The 26,001-nt window shown below is 51.6% G+C and overlaps 8 protein-coding genes across 8 annotated transcripts; 4 read left to right on the top strand and 4 right to left on the bottom strand.

Annotated features, from left to right (window-relative positions):
• Positions 1-1,473: 1,473 nt before the first annotated feature.
• Positions 1,474-2,512, top strand: P168DRAFT_342294 (RTA1 domain-containing protein; the record flags this gene model as incomplete). The annotated part of the gene is made up of 3 exons (XM_024841813.1): positions 1,474-1,765; positions 1,820-2,223; positions 2,286-2,512. Exons 1-3 carry the CDS (start codon positions 1,503-1,505, stop codon positions 2,510-2,512), a joined length of 894 nt encoding a protein of 297 aa, XP_024693500.1. The 5' UTR covers positions 1,474-1,502.
• A 228-nt stretch (positions 2,513-2,740) lies between these two features.
• P168DRAFT_281264 (DUF3176 domain-containing protein) lies at positions 2,741-4,682 on the bottom strand (the record flags this gene model as incomplete). Its single annotated transcript, XM_024835920.1, has 3 exons — positions 2,741-3,433; positions 3,528-4,340; positions 4,386-4,682. 3 exons carry the CDS (start codon positions 4,680-4,682, stop codon positions 2,741-2,743), a joined length of 1,803 nt encoding a protein of 600 aa, XP_024693499.1.
• Positions 4,683-5,396: 714 nt separating this feature from the next.
• Positions 5,397-7,393, bottom strand: P168DRAFT_234476 (flavin-containing monooxygenase; the record flags this gene model as incomplete). Its single annotated transcript, XM_024833419.1, has 4 exons — positions 5,397-5,983; positions 6,048-6,289; positions 6,349-6,729; positions 6,786-7,393. 4 exons carry the CDS (start codon positions 7,391-7,393, stop codon positions 5,397-5,399), a joined length of 1,818 nt encoding a protein of 605 aa, XP_024693498.1.
• A 598-nt stretch (positions 7,394-7,991) lies between these two features.
• P168DRAFT_342284 (flavin-containing monooxygenase) lies at positions 7,992-9,671 on the bottom strand (the record flags this gene model as incomplete). The annotated part of the gene is made up of 1 exon (XM_024841812.1): positions 7,992-9,671. The coding sequence occupies one exon, from the start codon at positions 9,669-9,671 to the stop codon at positions 7,992-7,994; it is 1,680 nt and encodes a 559-aa protein (XP_024693497.1).
• A 361-nt stretch (positions 9,672-10,032) lies between these two features.
• P168DRAFT_235398 (MFS general substrate transporter) lies at positions 10,033-11,827 on the top strand (the record flags this gene model as incomplete). Its single annotated transcript, XM_024833466.1, has 6 exons — positions 10,033-10,299; positions 10,357-10,635; positions 10,689-10,729; positions 10,783-11,495; positions 11,546-11,754; positions 11,801-11,827. 6 exons carry the CDS (start codon positions 10,033-10,035, stop codon positions 11,825-11,827), a joined length of 1,536 nt encoding a protein of 511 aa, XP_024693496.1.
• A 554-nt stretch (positions 11,828-12,381) lies between these two features.
• Positions 12,382-13,808, top strand: P168DRAFT_234417 (zinc-binding dehydrogenase; the record flags this gene model as incomplete). The annotated part of the gene is made up of 7 exons (XM_024833413.1): positions 12,382-12,444; positions 12,503-12,572; positions 12,623-12,690; positions 12,737-12,802; positions 12,860-13,034; positions 13,095-13,448; positions 13,549-13,808. 7 exons carry the CDS (start codon positions 12,382-12,384, stop codon positions 13,806-13,808), a joined length of 1,056 nt encoding a protein of 351 aa, XP_024693495.1.
• Positions 13,809-14,473: 665 nt separating this feature from the next.
• On the top strand, positions 14,474-15,852 carry P168DRAFT_251849 (putative short chain dehydrogenase/reductase; the record flags this gene model as incomplete). The annotated part of the gene is made up of 8 exons (XM_024834287.1): positions 14,474-14,573; positions 14,626-14,674; positions 14,724-14,789; positions 14,837-14,994; positions 15,056-15,228; positions 15,283-15,389; positions 15,445-15,572; positions 15,626-15,852. 8 exons carry the CDS (start codon positions 14,474-14,476, stop codon positions 15,820-15,822), a joined length of 978 nt encoding a protein of 325 aa, XP_024693494.1. The 3' UTR covers positions 15,823-15,852.
• A 262-nt stretch (positions 15,853-16,114) lies between these two features.
• Positions 16,115-25,182, bottom strand: P168DRAFT_310404 (putative lipase/esterase; the record flags this gene model as incomplete). The annotated part of the gene is made up of 9 exons (XM_024839392.1): positions 16,115-16,277; positions 16,349-17,126; positions 17,162-17,299; positions 23,303-23,395; positions 23,469-23,871; positions 23,926-24,436; positions 24,489-24,573; positions 24,624-24,822; positions 24,949-25,182. The coding sequence occupies 9 exons, from the start codon at positions 25,180-25,182 to the stop codon at positions 16,115-16,117; spliced, it is 2,604 nt and encodes an 867-aa protein (XP_024693493.1).
• Between the last annotated feature and the right edge of the window lie 819 nt (positions 25,183-26,001).

Below are 26,001 nucleotides of genomic sequence, written 5' to 3'. Positions count from 1 at the left end.
CCCAAAAAAAGTGCATTGGTACCATCGTGCACATGCGTTTTCGGAAGTCCTGAGCAATCGCTTTCTCTTGCCGTAACTGATTTTCTCTATCAGAGTATTTTAAAGAAAGATTTAGGTATGTGCTGATCACTATTAATGAGTACCTCTGCTTTAGTAGTACGTTGGAGAGAAAGATGTGGGCAAAAAGCGATGAAGTGGTCAAAATCTTGGGATGTTGATATCAAGTCTATGGATAAGGTTGCAAGATTGTATATAGATAATAATAAAAATATATATAGGGACAAATGAATAAATAAAAGCAAGAAAGAAAAACTGCAGAATTAACCGATCGCAATCACCAATACCACCAAGAATAGTAAGCAGACAACAGCAGCAGTTGCCTATTCGAGTAGCAACCCCGTCAGACTATGATTATCTATACAACATTTTACTACTACCTCAGTCACCGGACCATAGAACAATCATGGTAATTCAACAGCCTATAAGTTTCTGCTATAAATTAAATTCACAACCCATCCATAGGCAACGATCTTTATCCGGATGCCTAGGATCAGACTTTATTGAAGTATAAATGTTCGTGGCTTAGATGCCCAGCAATTAGAGAACAACGATAAGCTGCTGTCTACATACGGGCTAAGCCTCACGAGCTGATGGGTCCCCTGCGCGCGGGGAATTGATAAAACTGCGTCTTATAATCATTCTAACGTGTTTTGCACCTTAAAACGCGGTGTGAGAAATGTGTTGCCTCGACACGTTTATCTTGTGTTAGTTAGGTATCAACAATTCTCATCTCCTAGGCTGAGACATTATCATCCATTCTATCCGTATCTTGGTGGTATGTGACTACATTTTTGAGAGCTATCATATGTATAACTCCACGTATACGTTTTAGCCAAAAGCTATCGTAATATGATTAGATATCTCCGAACATTTCATGTACACCTGCAGATGGCATTAATTCTTCGAAGAGGTCCATGTCAGATAGTCATGCGCCTTTTGATAGACTATTATTGCCAAAGCAGGCCTGCGCCTCCTGCTATTTTACCATATTTCCAGACCCTCTCGCAGGATGACCGCAGGATTATTCCAATGCGTGGAATCATCTAACTTCGTTGTAAAAGCGTGTACCTTCTCAACAGCCTACCATTTAGGCATCATAATAGATGTGGCATTGGCGCACTTTTGTTTGGCCCAAGCGCCGCGATGCATCTACTAGACGAGCTGTCGGGGCGAACTCCGAGACATTGTAGCGAGGGAGTGTAGGTAAGATGATGACGGTCATGATTAGGCTAATGGATCCGGAGTTTAAAATAGTTTGTGGCTGGCGTTCAGGCACCTATATTCCACGCTTAGTATCAACACGACGCTCTGACCGACATCTACACAAGCCTTGATAGGCATCATGAGTTGGTCAACCTTAAAAAGCACACTTACGCCCATGATCAAAAGGGAAACTGATATTCACGAACCCCCCGGAACCTGAAACCCACTTACTCATCGCCATGTCCGACTCTGATTTTGTTTGTACGCTCGACACCTGCCCTATCGAATATGGCTACATCAATTATCAGCCAAATATTGCAGGGAACCTCTTCTTTGTGGCTCTCTACGGCGTCCTTCTTCTCGCGCAGCTGACGCTAGGAATATTCAATCGTACATGGAGCTTCATGATAGCAATCATCCCAGGCCTCATCCTGGAAATACTAGGTTATTTGGGACGATACTTTCTTCACAACAACCCATTTAGTTTCGATAATTTTCTACTGTCAGTATATTCCAAAAGCCTCCTTAGGCAAACACCAGAAACTGACAAAACCAGTTACCTCATCTGTCTGACAATAGCCCCGGCCTTCTTCACCGCTGCGATCTACCTATGTCTCGCGCGAATCATCATCGTCCACGAAGGCGAGGACATATCCCGACTGCGTCCCCGGACATACACTATCATCTTCATCTGCTGCGACGTGATCTCACTGATCCTGCAAGCCGCTGGAGGAGCAATCACTTCCATCGCGGAAACTGATTCCCTGCGAGACACAGGCGTCAACATCATGATCGCGGGCCTGGCCTTCCAAGTTGTGTCGCTGGCTCTGTTCATGGCACTTTCGCTAGAGTTTGCGTATAGCGCCTGGAGGCGCTCGCGAAATACCACCGCAGCTGCAGACAAGGAAGGTACATACGCTGATGTACGAGAAAGTTTGAAGTGGAAGTTATTCCTTGTTGGTATGTTCCCATTTTCGATTTTATCTCCCTAACTTTTCAGATGGTGGGCTTATACGGTACAGCTCTCGCGGTCGCCACGGTCACCATCTTCGTTCGGTCGTTCTTCCGTGTTTTTGAGCTTAAGGGAGGGTTCGATAGTCGGTTGGCGAATGATGAGGTGGCTCTGATGATACTGGAGAGCGGTATGGTTGCCATTGCGTGTATCTGCCTGACAGTGCTCCACCCCGGGGTTGCGATGGGAAGAGCTTGGGGACAAATTAAAATGTCTACTTCCAGGCGGGGTGCGTAAATATGGATGGTTTTTTCTCCTTTTTCTTTTCCTTTTTTGTCTTGACAAAGTTAACATCTTAGCATGCGGTTGAATACTGGCGAGTGGTTCTTTTGGAAGTTTGCTGTTTTTTGTTGGATGATTGCCCCTTTATATTTGACACTATATATTCGTTTGTTCAAAGAGCCGGGATAGTGTTTTAAACAGAAACTATACGTAGTAACAGCTGAAGGAAAAGAAATAACTGCATTACAATGGTCTAAGTCGTGATGATGGAACATTTCCCACGTCTTCTTGCAATAGCATCAGTCGCCCATGTTGCTCCGAGTACTGTAGTCGAACATTTGTCGACGCCGCTCTCTTCTCCATAAAACTACTAGTCGAATACTCATCGTCCCCAAGCTTCTCCAGTCCGTGGTAAAAGGACGGCAGGGTCGACGATTTCCACAACGGGACATGGTTCTTTCGACTCAGCACAATGGTGACGACCAAGAAAATGGTACCCAGGAGGACCAAAGAAGCCGGGAAAGCGAGCCATGGCCACTGTACGCTGACGAAGATCTCGTCGGTCTTGACGGTCCCACGAACGCTCTCGTTGGTTGACTTCAGGCCGAGTCTCGTCAGCGAAGCGGCAATTCGCTTCATGGCCTCTTCAAACCCGATTGTCACGATGCGATCGGCATTGAGCTCGATCCCGTTGCGCTCAAAGTCTGACTCGCCCTCTACACCTGTAATGTCTGCGTCTGTACGCCATCCTTCTATGCTATCCCACTGCCAGTTTATCTCGTTCACAACGGGCAGAACATCGGACATCTGGCTCTGTAGCTTCTGCATATCCCAGTCGCAGAAGGTGAGATTCAAGGCGGGCTGGGCATCTGTTGTGTATGGATCTTTTGGTCGCCAGCAAGGTATCGTCTCACCGGGTCTCAGAGTGTCTGGGCTCTGGGCCAGATACAGCACACCGAAATCGGGGGGGGGAGGTGTGTATTGACGCGTCCCCATTGGTAACCGAGATGTCATATTGTCGGAGACAGACCGAGAGGCTGCACTCGGTCACTTTCTGGAAAATCACATCATCGGAGGTCGGGGCGTTCTCTGAGAGCTGGCCTTTCTTCATTCCAATCTCAGCGTACGCGTAGGCTACCAGCGGATTTTTGACACCGGCAAAGGTACTATTAGGGTGATCCGGATCTTCACTAGAGAGAAGACCTGAATAGTTCTCATAGGCCTCATCGCTCTCGTCGAGATCCTGCACTGAGAACCGCTCCCAGATGGCCACGTTCGGCATAGACATAAATCCCCGTTTGTTCGATATGGAAAAAGTTCCAGGAATAATCGTATCTCCGTGTAAGGGATCTTCCCCCACCCATGGATGGGGCAATTCAATATGGCACCTTTCATTAAAGTTCTTATCCGGAACAGGCAAGGAACAACTGAGCTTAGCAATAGAGGTCAGATCGGCACACTGGCTACATATACCGATCGATGGGAATGGATCCCAGGTACAGTTGCCGGACGAACATTTGGGTTCGAAGCTCATGTCTTCGCTAGACCAGAGTCCTTGCATGATTGCATTCTTCCAGTCGATAATTTTCGGTGCTGGGATGTATTTAGTTACCTGGGGTGCCGCAGCTCCACTCAGATTATCATGATCCGGTACTGATACTAGAGGATAGCTAATGACCTGCTGTATAAACGGATCAAATGCCAAAAGGAGGATAATCAGGGCTGCACCGAGACAGACAAAAGAGCGAGCACCATGATTGATGACGATCATCAGCGATCCCAGCGGTCCTCTGCTCGCAGAATCAAACGATTGCATTCCAAATAATCGTCTCTGCCTCGGATCCTGAAACCACAGCCATTTCAGTTAACATATGGCTTCTCCTATCACCAGAACCAAAGAAGATTTACATCCCGTTGCCAGCACAGAGATAATCGTATTCAGCGTGATCTTATAAGCCAGCTGCGGTCGCTTTTTGTTGTCGTACGCCACAAGAACGCCAAAGATCGCGACCAGACAGGCGATGCTAAACGACAATGCAATGCCCTCGAGAAGCCATGTGTCAAGCCAGAGAGATCTCTTGGCTTTGGGGTATTTTTCACGGGTCTTTGTTTCGGATGGCGCCGACATGGTCTCCTCGCAGTCTTGTGCCTGGGCATCATTCAAGGGCCCTGATTCAACCGTCATCTTCCGACGATTCGGCTTCTTCTAATCGTAGAGGGCTTGGAATTGAGAGATGTTCGGTGTTCATTCGAGATAAAGAACTCAATTCATAGCGCATCGTACCAGTAGAGGGCACAAAGCAGCAAAATCCGACGAGGCGCATGGACTGCACAACGCGCTCCTTGGCTTATAAGAGGAGGCATTGCTTAGGGTGGCATTGCTTTAGTCCCAAACTCAAGCAATAAGATTTGAAGCTCAGCCACATTGCTTGAATCTGTTTGTTTTTGTCCCCTGTATCAGGCTGAGAAACCTGGTAAAGACCAACGTGGGGGCCAAAACGCCCGTTGGACGGAGCAATTGGGAGGATATTAGCCGAAAGGAATTACCTATGGATAGTTATTAGCTATTGTTGATGATCATTCAATCACAAGGGTACAAGGGTCGTTTTGAGAGCGATGGGCGCGAGGGAGCAGTGAATCTTGGTGTCATAAATTGAGGTGTAGTTAGAGTTCCTGGACCTGAAGCTGCCATGGTTAGCCTACAGCCCTGAGGTTACTATTTGTGAAGATCTTTTCTTACTTTCCACCCTTTGGTTGTCTTTTTCTTGTGTTTATTCTATTTAGATGTCTTGGTTTTTTTCTTCACCTCGTTTCATCCTCTTGCCTGCCAGTTTTACTAATTCATAGGAAGGCTTGAGAATTCTCATATCGTATATCTTGAGTGCAATTTGTAAACAACTTAAATGGTATCCAGCTGATGTGTCACGCCCGGCAACTCCACATACCACGCCAAATCACTATCCTCCTTCATCTCCCAAGCCGTAAACCCATTCCCCATAAATCGGAACCGATTAGCACTCGAGTACTCAATATCCCAGTCCTCCCCACGGATCTCCTGCATCATCCGGCGGAACAGGATCGCACTACCACCGAACAGCGCCACAACACGGCCGTCTGCCGTCCCCCGCTTGTACCAGCTCTTGCAGCCACCCGTCCACACAAGCGTCTGATGCACTTGCTCGCCGTATCCCACAAATGCCTTCTCCGCGTCCAGCTTGGGCTCGACGGACTTGATGTCTTCCGTGGCGATCTTGCGGATCCACTTCATGAAGTAGTCGCCTGTCCAGTTGAGAGACTCCACCAGGGAGCCGTGCCCGCCGAGACAGTTGGGGCCCATCATGATGAAGTAGTTCGGGAAGCCCACCGTTGACACGGATAGGTATGTCTCCGGATCGACGTTCCACTTGTCGGCCAGTCGTTGACCGTCTTTGCCGATAATCGGGAAATGGGGAATGTGCGAGACATCGAAGCCGGTGGCGCATATGACTGTCATTGTGTTAGTTGCTAGCTGACTAGAGGTTACGTATATGAATATGAACGGAAGACATACCGACGTCGCACTCAAAGGCCTTTCCGTCTGCGGTGTGAACGGCGTTCTCACTGATATGGGTGATGGTGCTGTTACTTAGATTGCAGTTCGGCAGGGAAAATGACTCGAGATAACCCTGACCCGGGGTGACGCGACGACAGCCCACCTCAAACTTGGGGATGAGCTTCTCGCACAACTCCGGGTCGTGGTTGAGTTTCTCGGCCATTTGATTTGTGCCGAAACGCTGTGCTTCTTCGTTATTGCTTCCTTTGATGAACTGTTCTAGTCAGCACCATGCTTACTTCTACATAAATGGGTAGACATAGGGAGAGGAAGACATACTAGTCTGAATGTTTTATTTGTCCTCCCCAAAATGCCTTTCCGGTACTGCCGATGTGTCTCCGGATCTTGGAAGGCCTTGATTTGCTCCTCGGTGTATGGCGGGTTCGGATTAGGGTCGTCATTGCCATGGTGCCTGGATGGCGGAACGCGAAGGTACACCCACGCGGGACTGCGCATAAAGTTCATAACCGTTGTTCCTGGCAAATTTGCCATCTGAGGAGTAATCTGAATGCCCGACGATCCATTGCCAATGACGGCGATGCGCTTCCCCGAGTAATCAAACTCGTGGTCCCAGTCTCCCGAGTGGGTGAGGTGGCCCTTAAAAACGTCGAAGCCAGGGATTTTGGGCCACACAGGATGTCTGGTTTCATTAGTCCGCTGCGTTGGTAAAAGTATAACATCACATGGGAGACATACACAAGAACTCCCTGGGCTGAAAGGACAATCTCCGCATATTCAACGCGCTTCTCGCCCGTGAGTGTGTTTTCCACCTCGACTCTCCACTCCCCCTTCTCGGCCTGCCAGGCCATCTCCACAACTCGCGTGTTCAACTGCAGGTCACGATCAAGGTTCCACTTGCGAACTGTCCGATGGATGTAGTCCTGGATCTCTGTTCCGCTGGCATAGAACTTGCTCCAGTTGGGGTTGGGGTCGAAGGGGAAGGCATATGCATGCGCGGGGACATCGCATTGCACGCCGGGGTAGGTATTGACGAGCCAGGTCCCGCCTACATCCCCTCGAGCCTCGAAGATGGTGTGCGATACGTACCCATCTAGCTCTGGGAAACGGTGCTGGATCTTGTGCGCGATCAATAGACCGGAAAAGCCAGCGCCGATGGTGATGACGCGGATCTTGCGAGCTGTGTATGCGTGCTCGGTCTTGAGAGGGATCGCATATGGGTCATGCTGGGTCGTCCCCGAAGGGCCCGCGGAAGTCCCATTGGGGACGGAGAGGAGGCGCTCGACGTGCGCTTTGAGATGGAGGGGGTCGGAATCAGGAGTCGGGTTTTCAACGGAGGCAGTCATTTTGGCTGGTGCTGATTTTGTTGTGGTAGTTGATGGTATACAGATAGTTGTGGTGAATGGGATCGATTCTTATATAAATCAATGCTAAGATAGAAACCATAAGGGTATCGCAAGACAAGTCCCCTAATTATCTCTAGACATGGCCCGGCACATTCCCCTCCTGCACCATGTGTTCGGGTAAGTGAATGCATTGCCTGAGGGCTGGTATCTCTGGTTGTTCGGCACTCGGTAGAGGCGAGTGGATCATCCATAATTTTCCCAGTAAAGATTCCCGGTTACCTAATTTGGCAATGGTAATAGGAGGCATATCCTGTAGTCAAACCACCATGCTATGGTTATTGGCTTCTATCAGCCGAGACTTCAGTAAGATTGTCATTCTGATACAATTCAACGGTACCAACGGAGGGTAACTGCTTCGGTTGGATGTGGTAAAGGACTGATGGTAATAGAGAACATTTGCAGAGCTATCATACCAAGCGTAACTACTCAGCTACAAAAAGATACCATACATTTTTGGCCTTCGTAAAGAACTCCATATTCAGTTCGATAGTAACTAAGTAACGCTGTGAGAAATTTGTATGTAAATTATGACAAAAAACTATAGACTACTAGACACTGCTTCGTATGTCTTATCCGCTCCATGCTGCATCTTCAGATCGCAATAGTTCCTATCCGCCACATCCTGTGCACGTTGTCGATATCCTGGCGCAGGCCCCTGGTATCGGGCGATGATGCGTTTCTGCTTGTGTCCCAGCTCACGATTAATGCCTGTCATCCATGAATCCACCTCATTAGCCAGAAGACCCTGCGCACAAGTATGCACATGCTCCGTCCACTCCGCCACTTTCTTCGAATTCGTCTCAGCACAGGTGATTTCATGATCCCGACAATACCTCACAAAGCCCGTCACCCACTCCACGGCGTACTCAATACTGCGCGGGATATTCCCAAACATCTGATGTGGACCCAACACCATGGTCATGTTCGGAAATCCCTCGACAAAAAGCCCTAGAAAAGTGCGAGGCCCCTCCTTCCAGCGATCACCCAGCCGCACACCATCCCGGCCGCGGAAGTCCACCGCCGTAAAGGCGCCCGTGATAGCGTCGAAGCCCGTCGCGTAGATGATCATGTCGAACTCAAAGTGCTCCTCACTAGTCTGGATCCCTTTCTCCGTAACCCGCCGAATAGGCGTCTCCTTCGCATCGACCAGGCGCACATTACTTTGGTTGTACACCTCAAAATACCCACTCTCCAGCGGGACCCGCTTTGTCCCAAACCCATGGCACTTGGGGATCAGCTTTTCCGCCGTGACGGGGTCATGCACGCGCTCGCGGATCTTGTTCGCAATGAACTCGCTGAATAGGGCGTTCGCCTCACGGTCGTAGCCAATATTCTTGAAATTCCCCAGCCATTTGGCAAACCCACGCTCCTCATACAGCTTGTTCCAGAATGCTTCTCGCTCGTCCTTGGGCACGTCCTGCACGCGGCGCTGGTCCGAGGTGTGGACAAATCCGGAGTAGGACGAGCGGCACTTGGTGAAGATTTCGTCGTAGCGCGAGCGGATGTCTTGCATTTCCTCCGGGGAAATGCGCGCGTTGCGCAGCGGGGCGCTCCAGTTGGGTGTGCGTTGGAAGATGGTGAGCTCGCCGGCTGTCTTGGCGATTTCTTGCACGGCCTGGATGGCTGTTGCGCCGGTGCCAATTACAGCGACGCGTTTGTTCTCGAACGAGATCGGGGTGTGCGGCCAGCGGGCCGTGTGGTACCACTCTTTCGTGAAGTCGTGGATACCGGGGATATTGGGCAAGGTGAAATTACTGAGGACGCCCATGGCTGTTACTAGGAAGCGAGATGTGTATTTCTTTCCTTTTGCGTCGGTGAGAAGCCACGAGTTGGTAGGTTCTTGGAAGTGGGCAGATTTGATGGTCGTGTCGAACTGCATATCGTCGTAGAGGTTGAACTTGTCGCATATGAACTGGCAGTATCGGAGCGTTTCTGGCTGGGGAGCGAAGTGCTCATTCCATGACCACTCGTCGAGTAACTCTTTCGAGAACGAGAATTGGTACGACCAGCTCTCGGAGTCAAACCGTGCACCTGGGTACCGGTTCCAGTACCATGTCCCACCAGGGCCAGATGCGGAGTCAAGTACACGGACGCGCAGATTCAACGTGCGCATCCGATGCAGCGCGAAGATGCCAGACAGGCCGCCACCAATTATTAGGACATCGTAGTCGAGGTCCTGGTTGAGTTGCTCAAAAGAAGGTGTTTCGTAGCTGCCCATGATTGCGTCGATAGTTGGTGCTGGGGATGATCAAGTCACCCCGCGATCTGTCGCGGAATATATACAAATGACATCTCCAAACGAACGTCATCCTTTTCCGAGACATTGGAGGCCGGTAGTAACATGGACTAGTATTGTACCGGATAGCCGGCGGTCGAGTCGACCAAATTAGGGCTTCCCCGCATCCCCGGATCGTCCAAAGATCCACCCACCAATATCCAACCAGCTCAACTAGAGCTCCTCCAGGAAGGACGCCAAGATTGTATCTAGACACATTGCCGGATATGCCTTGAAGCTCCTTTTTAATCCCCAGGGAAATGGTTCTGCACTTGTTTCTTCATCATGCATACCCTAGTTCACGATGGACAATCCACGCGCCTCTGAAGAGTCTCTCGCCGACGATGAGAAAGCAACGAGCACCCACATCCCCGACATCAGGAAGATAGACACCATTGACACGCTTCATCAAGATGAAGCTCTCAAGGTGCTCGCTGCCTACACGGGCGACGAGTCATGGACGCCAGAAGAAGAGAAGAAGTTGGTCCGAAGAATTGACTTCAAGGTGCTGCCTCTACTTTGCCTGACGTATGGCCTGCAATACTACGATAAAGCGATGCTATCACAAGCTGTAAAAGCCCTTCCATCTTATACACAAGAGAGTTGAATATACTGATTGATTGAATAGGCCATCTTCGGTCTTCGAGATGACCTCCACCTCACGGAGGGCAACAGATACTCCTTTTCCGCCGCTATCTTCTACCTGGGCTTTATTGTTGGCGCCTATCCAGCCATGACCCTGGCACAGAGGTTTCCCATTGAACGTGTTGCCTCAGTTCTCGTTGTCGTATGGGGAATTTGTCTGATACTGACACCAGCGTGCTTCAATTTCCAAGCGCTGTTCGCGCAGCGTTTCTTTCTAGGTCTCCTGGAAAGCGGCATTAGCCCTATGTTCATGCTCATTGTCGTACGTCAACGATCCATTCTTTCCAGTATATGACAAAACACTGAACGGTTCAGGGAGGATGGTATAAAAAGAACGAGCAAGCGCTACGCATGGGGTATGCTACCTACCTACACACTCTCCACTCCAACGGTACTAAAATCTTTCCAGTGTATGGTACTGCTGGACCGGATACGTCTCCATCTTTTCCCCGCTCATCAATTACGGTCTGGGCCACATCCACGGCACCCTATCCCCCTGGAAGTACATGTACCTATTCGGCGGATCAATCACCATCGTCTGGGGCGTCTTGGTGCTGTTCCTCCTCCCGTCCGACCCTATCCGCGCGCGAGGCTTCGATCCCCGCCAGAGATACATCGCGGTCGCCCGACTCCGCGTCAACAACGCCGGCGTGCGTAACACGCACTACAAGAAGTCCCAAGTTATTGAGCTTCTCACAGACCTCAAGTTCTGGCTCATGTTTTTCATCGCCTTTCTGAGCATGATTGCCAACGGTCCCATCTCAACCTTCACGCCCATTATCATCAACTCAATGGGCTTTGACACGCTGACCTCGCTGCTTCTGATGATGCCATCTGGACTCTACGCAGGTAGCCTGATGCTAGTAGCGCCTTACCTGGCCTACCGGTTTAAGAATGTCCGCTCGTGGCTTGTGTGCGTGTGCGTCATGATGTCGACGGTTGCGGCGCTATTGTTGCTGTTGCTGCCGTTCTCGAAGACGGGCGGGTTGCTTTTCGCTTGCTATATTCTGCCCTCTGTTGGAGGCGGATATGCTGTGCTCATGGGGTTGCAGATTGCGAATATAGCAGGGTACACAAAGCGCGCGGTCGCGTCGGCGGGGTTGTATATCGGATACTGTCTCGGTGAGTCCAAAGTCCTGTCTTGACAGTTGGGAGGTTATTGACTGTGGTAGGTAATTTTGTGGGACCGCTCGTCTTCGAGGAGAAAGATGCGCCCCGCTATGTACCTGGTTTTATCGTGGTCATTGTGACATCATTTGTGTCAGGGCTGCTGGTTCTGGCTTACAGGTTTGTTTGTGATCGTGACAACAAGCGGCGGGATGCGGCGGGCACGATGGAGGCATTTGATAATGCGTATCAGGATGATTTGACGGATATCACCGTAAGTCTATACCTCGCCTCGTTTATCACCTTGCTAATATAGGCAGAATCCCGAGTTTCGCTATATCCTGTAGAGCCATGGTTGTGATGGAGTGTATGCTCAGGGAAAGGGACAGGGACAGGTTTAGGGTTCGGGTTAGGGTTAGGCCGCTATACTATACAATGCAACTCCTCTCATTATCATCTGTTCGATTCCACTCCGTAAACTGTTTACCTGGCATCTCCACATGAACGACCCTTTCCCCAGATTCACAGGCTATACCCCAGATTCTCCACCCGACCGCCGAAAAACCCCACGCGCCTAACCCCCACGTATCTATACAGCGTTTCAAAACACCACGGGTATACTGTAGCCCCATAGACCCTGCCGGCACTAGGCCGCCTCAGGCGCATACTAGCTTCAACTTGGAAGGAGGGACGGACAGCGGGGGCCTTCCGCGCATGGCTACCGGCACCCGGTTATCTTTAGGCATTTCGTTTTACCTTTACCATTAGCCGAATGCCGAGACATCTATGGGGTGCATCTAGCCATACGTGGGACAGTTTGATACAAGACTAATATCGGTGTATACAATTCGAGAAAGACACTTGCAACCACAATCAACACCGAGTATACTGCACAGCAACCATGACTATCTCAATCCCGCTCAGTATGCACGCATGGAGGAAACACAAGGGGAACCCATCGCCAGTAAATTTTCCTCGGCATTTTGAACATCTCTAGAAACTCGTCATGCTGATACCGACAGGTGTGGGAAGAGGTCCCCGTCCCTGGAGTACCCCGCCGTGGGTTCTTAGTCAAGCTGCTCGCTTCTGGGGGTATGTTTTGGTTTCTTCATTGTTGGTTTATCACTTCTGAGGCTTTATAGTATGCCACAGCGATCAGGCACTGCTTGACGTTGAAGACCGCCCGCATTTCAACGAGAAATACACCCTCGTATGTGTAATGAGCCAACAGAGAAAAGTATATACTGACTATACAGGGCCACGAAGGGTGCGGGGAAATCATAGCTATCGGGGAGGACGTCAACGATTCTCGATTCCGTCTGGTGGGTTTATTAGCTTTCTCCATCTGATGGAATGTATCAAACTAAACCAATTTACAGGGTACAAGAATCGCCTGCGTGGCCGTGCCAGGCTGCGGCGCAAAGAGCTGCTCCGAATGCTCGCGGGGTCTAGACCAGCTGTGTCCGAACGGACAACACCATGGAATCGGACAAGACGGGTTCTACGCCCCATATGTTGCGATAGACGCTCGAGGAGCCGTTCTCGTTCCTGAAGGTGACTAATCCCAGTATATCCCAACCTATCTCAGGAACCCTCTGACAGGATGACATGAAGGCGTCCCCTCTGCAGTGGCTGCAGTAGCCACCGACGCCGTAAACACAGCCTACCATGGGATCGTGCGCCGGGCCGAAGTAAAAAAGGAAGAGACTGTCTTCCTGTTCGGGCTGGGCGGCTTGGGGTTCAATGCTCTGCAGGTTGTGCGGTACATTGGGGCCCGCGTCATTGTGTCGGACTTGCGGAGCGAGAAACTGGAGTTGGCGGTGCAGAAGGGTGTGCCCCGTGAGGATGTCGTTTCTGTGGGAAATGGCATTCCTGAATTCGTGGTGGATAATGGGCTGCAGGGGAAGATAGACACGGTCCTGGATTTTGTGGGATCGCATCAGACATTTCATGATGCTCAACAGATTGGTGAGTTTCTTTTTTCTTTTACTCTCCACTCGTTCGTATACATCTATGTGTATTTGTTTCGGGTGATATGGACGAACAACATCGCTAACAACATGAACAGTCCGACCTGGCGGAAAGATTCTCTGCGTGGGCACCCATCACCGCCAAAACGAGGTTGACATGAAGATCGGCATTCGCAAGAGACTTAGTATTATCTTTACATATGGAGGGCTGCCCGAAGACCTGGTTGCGGTCCTGGACCTGATTGCTAAGGGGACGATCCAGCCGCGGGTGGAAACAAAGACTCTGCCGGAGATGCCGACTGTGTTGAAGGATCTTTGTGCTGGGAAGATTCAGGATCGAGTTGCTTTGATCTCTTAGGCACACTGATTTCGAATTCAAACCTATATAATGTCTGAACGATGCGTACTAGACAAAGTAATCTGCTGGATAGATTTGTTTGAATAGACAGCAGTATATAATTGCTGCCCTCTTGTTCGGTTTCTATCGTGATTGGAGCACTCTGGTATTCTTTGCCTTTGCTGGTCTCAGTTTCGAGTTGCAGACTTGTCAAGGAGAAAATTGTGATAAAATCTGTTATATGTACTACCGCCTTACGTAGATCCATCCCAAATATTACTTAGGTACGTATATTCCTGTCTAAGAGCATTTACAGGCTTAGAGAAAGTGTAATGTAGACTTATGATCACATGGAAATAATGTCAGAATTGGTGTGATTTGCCTTCAAAACAATGAATACTACGGAAGCTATTAGTGATAAAATGATTCTCATGCCATAAGCTTAGTGGCAATCAAGCACTATGCCCCCTGCTGTTGTGCTCTCCCACTGACCCGGCAAACCGTAGTGGGAAAGCCGGACAGTTCCCCGCACTGGGGGACTGTCTAGTGAATATATATTGAATCACTACTTGGAGCTTCAGATATCAATAAATAACAATCACTGGCACGCTGAAATAAATCTAAATGATCAATTGACATTTACTTCTAACTAACTTAACAACATCTATTTGGACCAAACCTCAGAGATGCCTCCACTCCCCAAATACGAATACACCGGGCCGGTGGATTGCACTATCCCCCCGGACAGGGCCCAACTCAAGGGAAAGAGTGTAATTGTGACAGGAGGTACATCTCCCTTCCTACCAGAGACCGCAATCACTCGACTAACCACTCCCAGGGGCCAATGGAATGGGCGAGTCAACTGTTCGAGCGTTCGCCGCAGAAGGGTAATTCAGCTCTATCCCGAACTTCAAATTCCAGTACTAACAAGACAAGCGCATTCGTCACTATTGCCGATGTTAACGACGAGCGCGGCAACAACCTCGCAAAGGAGCTCCACCCGTATGATACCCAAAACCCTTGACCTATACAAGACTGACCAATTCTAGGAACGCCCAATTTGTCCACTGCAACATCACTAGCTGGGAAGAACAGGTGCAAACCTTCGAAGCAGCCATTGCCAACTCCCCAAACCGCAGCTGTGACGTAGTCATCGCGAACGCAGGCATCAGCCGCGCCAGCGGAGATGACTTGTGGCCGTTGGACGGTACGTCCCTCATTCATTCCCATGCCGCTTTTGCGACGAGCACACTGTTAACAGTAACTAGATCCCAATGCCCCTCCAGTCAAGCCGGGTCTCGCTATCATTGACGTGAACATGGTCGGGACGCTGTATACGTGGAAGTTAGCTATACATTACTTTCGCAAGCAGCCGGATGTTCCCGAGCGGGATCGGTGCTTTATCATCACCGGGAGCATGGTGGCTTGGATTGACTCTCCGGTATGTCCCCTTTCCCTGGAAATATATAACTTGCTCGCTAACAAACGTTCGCAGGCCAACTGGCAATACACGTGCACTAAATACGGCCTGCGCGGGCTGATGCGCGTTGCAAGACGCAGTTCATGGGAACAGGGTATTCGGATCAACTACGTTGCGCCGTGGTAAGTGTCTTCCCGTTGAGTATCTCCACGAGGAAGTACTGACACCCTCCGCTAGTTATATCAAGAGTGCGATTCGGTCGCCGGAATATGAAGCAGAACTTACCCGCAAGGGGGTGCAATTTGCGCCGCAGGAGGATGTCGCGATGTGCATGATGAGGATTGCTACTGATCAGACTATTAATGGTAGGTGGTGTCCCTCTTTATTACGCTAGGTAAGCATGGTGCTGACAGGACAGGACACTCTCTGATGATCACGCCCAAGTCGGTGGCGAAGGAGGGCTTCAAAGATGCTGAGCAGGATGACCATATTGAGGAGGGACACTTGAAGCGCAATCAGGAAACGCAGTTGCGTGTTATTGAGGATCGATGGCAGGTGGGATGGAGTAAGACACGTACGGCTGAAGGGGCGACAAAGAGTAATGGACATAGTTGAGTTTATCACTAGCTGTATTGAAGGTGTTTCCTGGAGCGCAATTAACCTCAATGCCTTTTGCATGTATATACTGGCTCTCCGTGTGTTATTCGATGACAGCCACTGCACCAAGATATCAAGTCAGCATTTGGTCGGGATTTTCATTACTGAAATCTCAGCATTCTATGACAACTTCAGTAAATAAACTTCTTATGAATTTCTGTATTGCAAGAAGGGATAGTAATTCTTGTTTGGGTGTCACCATCCAAAAAAAGCTAACCAAGGCGATAGGCCATGCCCTATATAAAGCTGATCATGGAACCTTGATCTTGAAAGCATTTGGCTCCGGCTTATCCAAAGCCCACTTGATCCCATCCGTAATCACATCATCCCACTTCTTCGATCCCGACAATTTATCTCCATATCGACGGAATCCATGAGGCAGACCCGGAAACACGCTCACATCCGTCGGAACCCTATTCAGCATGTCAGTCTTCGACCTTTCCCAATTCACACTAATAAGAGGAAAAGCAAAGAAAAACCTCACCCATTCTCACTAAGGAGCTTCGCAAAAAGCAGCCCCTCATCGCGCAGCGGATCCATCCCCGCAACGCCAAACACCGCAGGCGGCAACCCCCTAACCTCCTCCGGTGTCGCATACCCGGGATTTGACCTACGATCCTTCAAATCCGGCGCTGGCCCCAGCAAATTCATAAACAGTTTGATCCTCTCCACCGGCAGAATTGGCGCATCCCGACACTCCACGAAGCTCGAGACACTCGGGTCGCGCATCTGCGCCAGCATCCCGTCATAACACGTGTGATGGACCAAAGGCGGGATTATGAGTACCTGGCCTCGAATGCGAGGCCGCTGGGCCAGATTGGCGTCTTCCCCCGAATTCTGCTGGAGCGCCAACGACACGGTTAGCAGGGCCCCTGCTGAGACCCCACCCACTATGACCTGGTCGCCGTCGCCTCCGATCTCGGAGAGGTGGTCGTGCACCCAGTGGAAGGCGTCTTCGGTGTCGGTCCATGCCACAGGAGCCGGGTACTCCGGGGTGTGGCGGTAGTTGAGGTTGAAGACAACGATGGGGCATCCTGCGGCGGCGAGGGTGGCGACTATGCGTGCGCAGGCGGCGTCTTCGGAGCTCAGCGTTCCAAAGAGGAAGCCCCCGCCGTGGAGATAGATGAAGACGGGGAGGACTTCCGATGGGGGTGCGCCGGAGGGCCGGTAGCTGCGTCCTTCTAGCGGGTGGCCGTCCCGCGCGGGAACGGTGTGGTCTTTGATTGTCACCTGGGAATCAAGACCTGACGCTGTTAGTTGCGCTGCAAATGTTTGTGGTAAGAGTGGGTGTACATACCTTCTTTGATCATTGCTTCTGCTGAGGCTGCCTCGCGGTGGTTGTTTGAGAAGACCTTCAATTCCTCGAGGCTCTGCTTTGGGGGTGGAGGGAGGGTCGCCTCTAACGCGATCCATTCCGGGCTGGGTCCGCTGTACTCTGTGAAGTCCATTATTGTGTTTAGTCTATTATGTTGTGGAGTCTATACTACGATGAGATGCGGCCTATCTCATGGCGTGGGTATAGCTGTCTTTTCTACGTCACTCCAACTCACTCTAACGCGGTGATCGTCCGGACGATAGTCCAGGTATGTCTGCGGGGAAGCCTCGGCTATCACGACGCGGTATTGCCGATTGCCGGACACTACAGTATGTACCGGGCTGGATATACCGTCTTATTATCAACGAGCAACCCCTTTGGACTTAAACATTGGGATTAGTATCTTTGCTAGAGATATAGACTGGGGTGAGTAGATATGCTTGGGCTAGGGTTAGTAACTGCCTGAGGTAGCTTTCACTAGGGCAAGATACCAGATAGCAGAGTAGTCAGTGATGGGAACGTACTCTTTCTTATCTCGGGATTAGACCGTGTTGCTGTCACTATGCTCAACTCCCCCCGCATTTCCCCAGACTCCGTAAATTGACCCACACCCAAGATGTTGCCAGTTTCTCATCGCCCAGCAACATGGCGGACGGGTATCGGTTCCACACTTTCAAGCCACCACAGACAAGACGACGACGAGCGGTGATTGTCTGTGTATGGTGCCATGAGAAAAAGGTAGTCCAAGACCGTACGACACCTTAACCAAGGCTAATCTCGACAGATAAAATGCGACCTGCAAGAAACAAGCGGCCAAGGCTTCGGCAAATGTACCAACTGTGCCTCTATCGGCGTTAGCTGCAGGTATGCGAGAGGACACTTGCTGTCTGTCATGACGTGAAGCGAAAGTAATTCTTGCCAGCATTCGTCCCTCCAAGAGGTGCCGACGGGAGCGACCGAGACGACTAGACGAATCCATTGCCGGAGCGCAGCCGGATCCACCGCTGGATGTCGGCGAACAGGATCAGCCTCTCACACCTCCCCAGGGGACAGAGGTCAGCAATGAGACATCTAGTCAGACCCGGCTAGCACCGATCATTCCAGAGGGGGCCTATCCTAGTCTGTTCGATCCGGCCTGTATGCCGACATCAGTCCCAGAAAATCATTCAATCGCGACTACTGAGCGTATCACTACTGCCGACGACGCAGCAGACAGCTATCTCGGTGAAGTCAACTACGAAGTCGTGTACGGATCTGAAATCCGCTCAGACGCAGACGGACAACGGCGTCAAGCGCCCCCGTCTCCAGAGAAGCACGATCTCCCGCCACGAGACCTGCAGCAGGCGTTCCAGGAGACGTTCTTCGAGAGCTGTTCTACGTGGTGTCCTGTATTTGACTACGACACTATCCAGCATGACCTTGCCCAATCGCCACTGGTAGCCAATGCGCTAGGCCTAGCAGCTGGCCATATCAAGCCGCCAGTGATCCAGCACGCCGATCCTGCCACGTACTACGACCGCATGAAGCAGTTATTCTATGGCGATAAAGAGCCGAACCTGCTTATGTGTTTGAAAGCGATTTCGCTGACGTACTGGTGGAGCCCCCGTCCGCCATCGCGTGTGCATCGCGACACTTCCTGGTGGTGGACGACCGTGGCCATTCGACACGCTCAGCATGGCGGGTTTCATCGCGAGCCACGACCAGAGCAGATGGTGCGCTCCCAAGTTGATCCCGGCTTGCGGCGCCGAATTTGGTGGACTTTCTTTGTCAGTCTCCCGCCCTCCTCTCTGCTCAAGATGTCAAGTTTAACAAAGTGCCAGGCCCGAGAACGCCTGACAGCCCTCTGCCAATCTCGCCCCTGCGTGATTGACCCCGCAGACTGTACCATCCCGCCCCCCACCATCCACGACTTCCCCGAGCGCCAGCGCGGCGTTCAAGCAGAGATCTTCCTGCGATGGATCAACCTCTGCAGCACCATCGGCGCCATCGCAAAGCATCTCCAACGCACCGGCCCCGACAACATCATCAGCACGCCATTCCCCATAGGGCTCGCCCGCGAGCTACTTGCTTGGGCTCACGAGACCCCCATGCACCTGCGCCTGGACTTCCTTTCATCGACCACCACCAAATTCGACCGCAACGTCCACCAACTCCACCTCCCTTATCTCTCCACGGTGATCGTACTCCATCTCAGCCGGACCCCATCCGCCCTGCCCAGGGCCTACCCAGCCGCCATGGTCGCCGCATCATGCATCGCACGCATCCTGCGCGACTGTCTCCTGCGCGGCCACATCCGGTATCTAATGGGCATCACATGCTGGTACTGCAGCATGGCGCTCGTCGCGCTGCTGCACGCGCGCCAGATAAGCCACCTCTCGCGCGCCGCAGAAGCCGATATCGAGTCCGTGGTGCTCACGCTGCGCGAGCTGCGCGCGATGTGGCCGACGGCGAACGTCTTTCTCCGGGGGTTTGAGAGGCTTCGCACGATTAGCGATACCGAAGATGCGATCCCACCGGGCGAAATGGACGATATTAGCGCTGCCCAGGGGATTGACTGGAGGGGTTATTTCCCGTTTGCGTCGGCTGAGACGAGTGAGATTACGGGGTGGTTGTTGGGGAGCGGCGCGGGTGGGGAGGTGATGGGCGCGGAAGAGGTGGGGGTGGAGGAGCTGCTGACGTTTGAGTTGGTGGACTTGTTTGGCATGGAGGGTCTTCTTTGAACACACTATTTACTGCTGTAGATACTTCTAGCTAGTGTAGAGCCGGGGTGTAGCTATTCTGTGCACCATTCCCGTCCAGGATAACCCCCGCACGGCTATCCGGCAGTCGGCTGATGCCTACTAACCCTAACTTTATATATCCTCTCTATACCATCGTTATCACCATTTCCTTTACAGCTATATCAAGAAGCGCAGATAACAAAAATGATCCCCTCCAGTCAATCCACACTCAGTGTTAAACTCATCAACCCCGTCAATGCCGGCCCCTCCCGCCTCCACCGCTTCATGGCCCCGGCGGTGCCGGGCATGGAGTCCCACGCCGACTTCCCCTCATTTTCCTTTCTGTTAGAACACGCAGCGTCTGGTCGCAAATTGGTCTGGGACCTAGGCATCCGCAAAGATTACCAAAACTACTCGCCAAAGATTGCCTCGTACATTCCGACGACAGGATATAACATCCAGGTGGAGAAGAACGTGGCTGACATTCTGGCCGAGAACGGCGTGCGGGGAGAGGATGTGGAGGCGGTGATATGGAGGTAATTTCTTTTTGATGGTTTTATCCCGTTGAACCAGTCAATTAATTAACAGTATACTGCAGTCACTGGCACTGGGACCATATCGGCGACCCATCCACCTTCCCCCCAACTACCGACCTCGTCGTGGGGCCAGGGTTCAAAGAAGCCCTACTCCCAGGGGCGCCCGCCAACCCCGACTCCCCCATCTCAGAAAGCGACTACGCGTATGGCTCCCCGCACTTCTTTTCCTCTCTCCCTAAAACCCCCAAATCAAGCCAGACCAAGCCAAACCAAGCTCACTATAGTGAAATAGAAACCGCAACCTACGCGAAATAACATTCACCGGTCCCAACACCCTCCAAATCGGCCCCTTTCGCGCCTACGACTACTTTGCCGACGGCTCCTTCTACCTCCTCGACACCCCCGGCCACGCCATCGGCCACCTCTGCGGCCTAGCCCGCACCACCCCCAGCCCCAACCCCACTTTCATCCTCCTCGGCGGCGACGTCTGCCACAACGCCGCCATCTTCCGCCCTTCCCCGCAGCGGCCGATCCCCGAGACAGTCACCATTCCGCCCTTCTCCACCTCGTCCAGCAACCGTCCAGGATACACCATCTGTCCCGGCCACGCGTGGGAATCCCTCCAGACGAGCCGCGGCCGCAAGCCGAACCAGCCGCTGTTCGACATGACCTTTGGATACGATATCCCGCTTGCGATGAAGACGCGCGATAAGTTGCAGGAGGTGGATGCTTTGGATGAGGTGCTGGTGATTATTGCGCACGATGCGCAGGTGCGCGACGTGGTGCCGCATTTTCCGGAGGCGTTGAATGGGTGGAGGGGGAGTGAGTGGGCTAAGGGGTTGAGGTGGGCGTTTTTGGATAATTTGGAGCCGTATTGGAGGGAGATGGGGAGTTTGTGTTGATCTTTTCTTGTTTTCTACTGTATATATGGGTTGGTTCTTATACTAGGTTTGCATACTCTTTGAATGGCTGTGTCCGCTGGAAGAAATGGTCGGATATGCTCGGAAAAGGCTTCAAATGGTTGATATTCTTCTTTAATCATACCCCCTTACCGAATCAAAGTGTCGAGTGAATTATCTGTTTTGGGTTATTTTCTGTCCAGCTTTGATAACTCATCCCATACACGTACATAAGCTCTATGTCTCGATTCACGAGACTTGATGAAGAGGATACAGGTCCAGTCCTTTAACAGTACCAATGATCCTGTTAACGCAACTGACCAACATGTTCAACACCGACTCCAGAGGGCAGGACGTGGCCGAGCAACCGTGTTTGAGGTGGATCCCTATCCTCGAAACCATCGACACTATCTCGTCTGCAGAACAGCGTTGAAACGGCTCCAGCGAAGGCCAGAGGCCTGATTTCCCCAATAATGCAAAGTACTCCGCAATGCGGAACTCACTGGTACAGTATTTGTTCAGCAGGTCTCTGTTGCTGCAGGCATGGCACTTTCGCGCGGAGCTGGGGTGACTCCTCCCACATTCTGTGCATAGTAGCTGCTGCATGACGTAGCACGTTTGCTTGTTTCGCAGGACGCCCTCCATGGTATGAACTTCTTCTTGCAGTTTGTACAGAAGTTGCCGGACCCGCCTTGTGAGTTCAGCTGTTTGTTGCGGTCAGGTCAATTATTCATTCATTCTGTCATTGGCTGGGTGGCTTCTAGAATGCGTATAGGTAAGACTCACTGTGGAGCCCGTCGGGTAAAAGGCTTAAGATATCCCTTGTCTCCCATATGGCTGAGAAGTTCAATGGGAGCTGCGTCTGGGCCTTTGCAGATATTCGGGTGAACGCTGCCGAGGACCTGAAAAAATGCGCCGCAAGGAGGAGGTAGCCATATTCTTCTGCAGTCTTGGCACGTTGTAAATCGTTGAACCATTTGTACGTCCAAGGCAGGAGTGCCCTGACACAGTCATATTTATCACAGTGAATTGCAAGCGCGGCGAGTTCCTCGGCAATCATATCGTCGCCCGGCGGTGGTCCCTGGTAGTGCAGGATGCTGATGATGGTTCGCATGGCTGCTGAGTCGTCTTCATGAAGGGCTATTGTGGGGCAGCTGCAGCTCGCCATCTGCGCACCTTCGTAGAAATTGGGTTTGAATAGACTAGCGAACACCGGGGAGGCCATGCTAAGTATCTTCGATGACACGAGAAACCGCGCCGTGCTGTTCGGCCCTGCGACGGAAAGAATGACGTCTCCGTCGGGGTCGATTCGCTCAAGATTGGGTGCGATCCGCCCAATATCGGGTTCACCATCTGTCGGCTGGACTTGGTTAGAGACTTGGTCTGACATCTCCATCTCGCACATGGTTGCGGTTTCTGGGAGCTAGTATTAGCAGATGATACATCTGTCTAGAAGGCTAGAATTGACGTAGATGGCACCGATGCCACCCCGCTTGGTAAAGCACGTGATCCACACAGCCTTGTTTGTCACTGGACCTGATGGAAACATGACGCGGTCAATGAAGCCCATACTATTGGCCATCTAAGAGAGACCCAGTGGGACATAATGCAGATACACCGCAGTCTTGGCTGGGCTAACACGCGATCTGCCTTGGGTATGTGCATTGTTGGGCTGGTTGCATCAGGAAACTTCTAGCCGCCTTATAAACAAAACCAAGAGCCATATATGTACGAGCAATAGAAATCAGTATGCACATGAGAATTCTCGCTAAATATCCCAAGCAGATGTGGCATCAGGGGTCCATGATATATATCATTGAAAACACTCGGTATACAATCCCCAGGGCGACTTTGTCCTCCGGCCATCGGCCATGTAGCAATCATTGTTCTGCTAAAAGGACAGGATGATCGGGGTTTTCCACTCTTAAACATGAATGATTTAGAATGCCCCCTTGCCAGGATAAGTACCATTGAGCGACGCACACTCCCTTTGAAACTCCTCCGGGTCAAGCAATCTAGCAGTAGCACCATTGTGATGAGCCAGCCCGACCAACGTTTTTGCTGCTAAAGTCAGTAACCACTCACGCAGGTCAATAGGCGCAAGCAACGACAACAATGATAATGATAAACATACCACCCGGTTCGTACCCAGGCCACCCAAGCCGACTCAGACCCTCATGCGGATCAGCCGCGAAAGCCACCCACGCTGACATCATATATATCGAAAAGCGATGCTGGTTAACGCTAGGCGGCAGCCCAGTCACCTCCTCGGTCGTTCCAAAGAGAAGGGGCAGGTCGCTGCCGTGATAAGCCCCACTGGTCGGGTACAGGCGCTGACTGGGCCAGTCGCCAAAATAGCGCGAGTGCCAGGTCGGCACGCCGTGGGATACGCGGTCGGCGGCTGCCTGGCCGGTCGAGCATGTGAAGGCGGCTAGGTCGAAGCGGTCCCAGACGGCGTCGGGTCGGGAGATGTTGGCTGCGAACGCGTTGATGCGGTAATAGCCAGATTCTCTGTCGGTCATTGTGAAAAGGTATGGCTGGAGAAGATAGTCAGCGAGAGTGCATAGTGCGACGTGGAGGTTGGAACTGACTGCGTGGATGAATTTGCCGGCTGCGGAGCGTGCAGGATAGTCATCGAACACGGTGATGCCGTCAATGGTGGGATGGAAGACAGGCTGGGGTAGTGTTGGCGAATCGGCGGGAGGGACCTTCGCGACAGCTTTCAGAATTTCTTGGAAGGGTCTCTGGCGAATACACTGGACGGCTTTCTCGGTTTCTATCTGGGCGTCACCGCAATTTAGCGTTTCAGAAACGTGGAAGAAATAGCTGGCCGACAGATCGGCAGAGTTAGGCTCAAAGCTGAGTGCGGTTCCGGAGTGCGAGATGAGGCCATTCACCAGTGGCTCCTCGGTCCATGCATACGAGTAGTAGTCGACTGAGGAACCGCCGACCGACTGCCCGAAGATCGTAATACGGTTAGGATCGCCACCAAAATCTGCGATGTTTCGATGCACCCATTCGACGGCCATCCGCTGGTCCAGAAGTCCGACGTTCTGGGGGAACCCTGGCGCGCCGGAGAATCCAAAGATATTGAGGCGGTAGCTGAACCTTGTCAGTTTTCTGTTGCAGGTTCTGCGATTGATGTGACACCTACTTGAAGGTTACTACGACCACATCCTTCTCATCGGCCAGTGCCTGTCCATCGTAGTAGGGACTATGGGCACCACCCAGGGTGAAACCTACTCCTGTCAGTCTGTTCTGACATCGGCGGGGTAGAGACAGCGCGTACGGCCACCATGGATGAATAGAAGGACGGGCTTCCGGGCGTCGCTCGGTCTGGTCCACACATTCAAATACAGACAGTCCTCGCTCTGCGGAGTGTTCAATTGCTGCGCAAACGATTTGAAGATGCGAGGGGCTTGCGGCCTAAACCCGGGGTAGTCGGGAGTGGTACCGACGATTCCCGGACAGTCTCTGTTTATTGATACCTGACGTTAAAACTGTCGCCCGATCACCAGAGAAACAAACGGCAGTACCTACGGGCTCTGTTCCAGTCAGAGATTCGACAGGGGAAATAATTGAGGTAAAAGTAAAATAAAATAAAAGTCACATACATATTTCGCCGCGCGAATCGTGTCGTTGGCGCTATATACAACCGGCGGCACAAACCGGAGGTCCCCGATTGGGGGCTCAGCATAGGGGATCCCCAGGTACTCCGACACGCTTGGTCGTCGAGCGGCTGCGTGGCCCTCAATCAATCCACTGCTGGTTCGGACGGGCGCGCCGACTTGACCTAGCACGCTGTGTAAGCCGAGCAGCCAAGTAGTAACCCCGACCGTCAACTTCATGGTTGCGTGTTTTCGATCTTTTCGAAATGAATACAAAGGCAGGATGCTTTCATATGTTGGGCTCCTGAGAATTCTTAGCGTCCTGCCCGTGCGCTAAGCTCGATCGATTGATGGGGTCGGCGTTGGAGCCGCACTCGGGGTTTAAGCCGCGCCCTTGCGCCGGTGGCGGTTTGTATCGGACGAAAAATTGGCGGAGACACTACTGACTTCATTCTACGGCTGTCATTTTCCTATGACTGTCGTGGGTGTTGGTTTGCATGACTCGTGAGTGTTGCTGTTGGGAGGTGACCTTGGCTGGTGGTCATATCGCGGACTAGGGCTTGGCCAGTCACCTGCCTTAATCTAGTCCTAGCTTCGATGCAGATATGAGTGCAAGTGATTAAAAGGCAGTATATCTCCCAGAAATCATGACTGCTACGCCAAAACGATGATCAACGATTGGTATAGGGCTTAACCTAACTAATATACCCAACAAGAATTGGCTGGCATTGAATCAATCTCTGGAGACTTCCTGAATAGGTTGGGCCTGGTTTCGAGCTGCAGATCATGACGGAACTAGTTTTCTCCTATCTTGCAGATACGTCAACGCATGGCGCTATGTGTTCCAATATTGATTCGACAGGAGAAATCGCCGAGATCTATTGTGAATGTCAGTAGCTTAACTGTCGCGCGGAGGAAACCGGTAAAACAGATGAAGGAAGCTGGTGGATCAGCAAGTAGATTGTGTCGCACACAGTTATCAAGTTCTTTAGGTGGATCAAGGCCGAAAGAATCCCAGTGTCGTCTCACATAGACCACCGACCCAGCGGCTCGAAACAT

The sequence above is a fragment of the Aspergillus campestris genome (genome assembly GCF_002847485.1).
Source record: "Aspergillus campestris IBT 28561 chromosome Unknown P168scaffold_5, whole genome shotgun sequence".
NCBI lineage: Eukaryota > Fungi > Ascomycota > Eurotiomycetes > Eurotiales > Aspergillaceae > Aspergillus > Aspergillus campestris.
The sequence above is the reverse complement of the archived record's forward strand: the minus strand, read 5'-3'. Positions and strand labels throughout refer to the sequence as shown.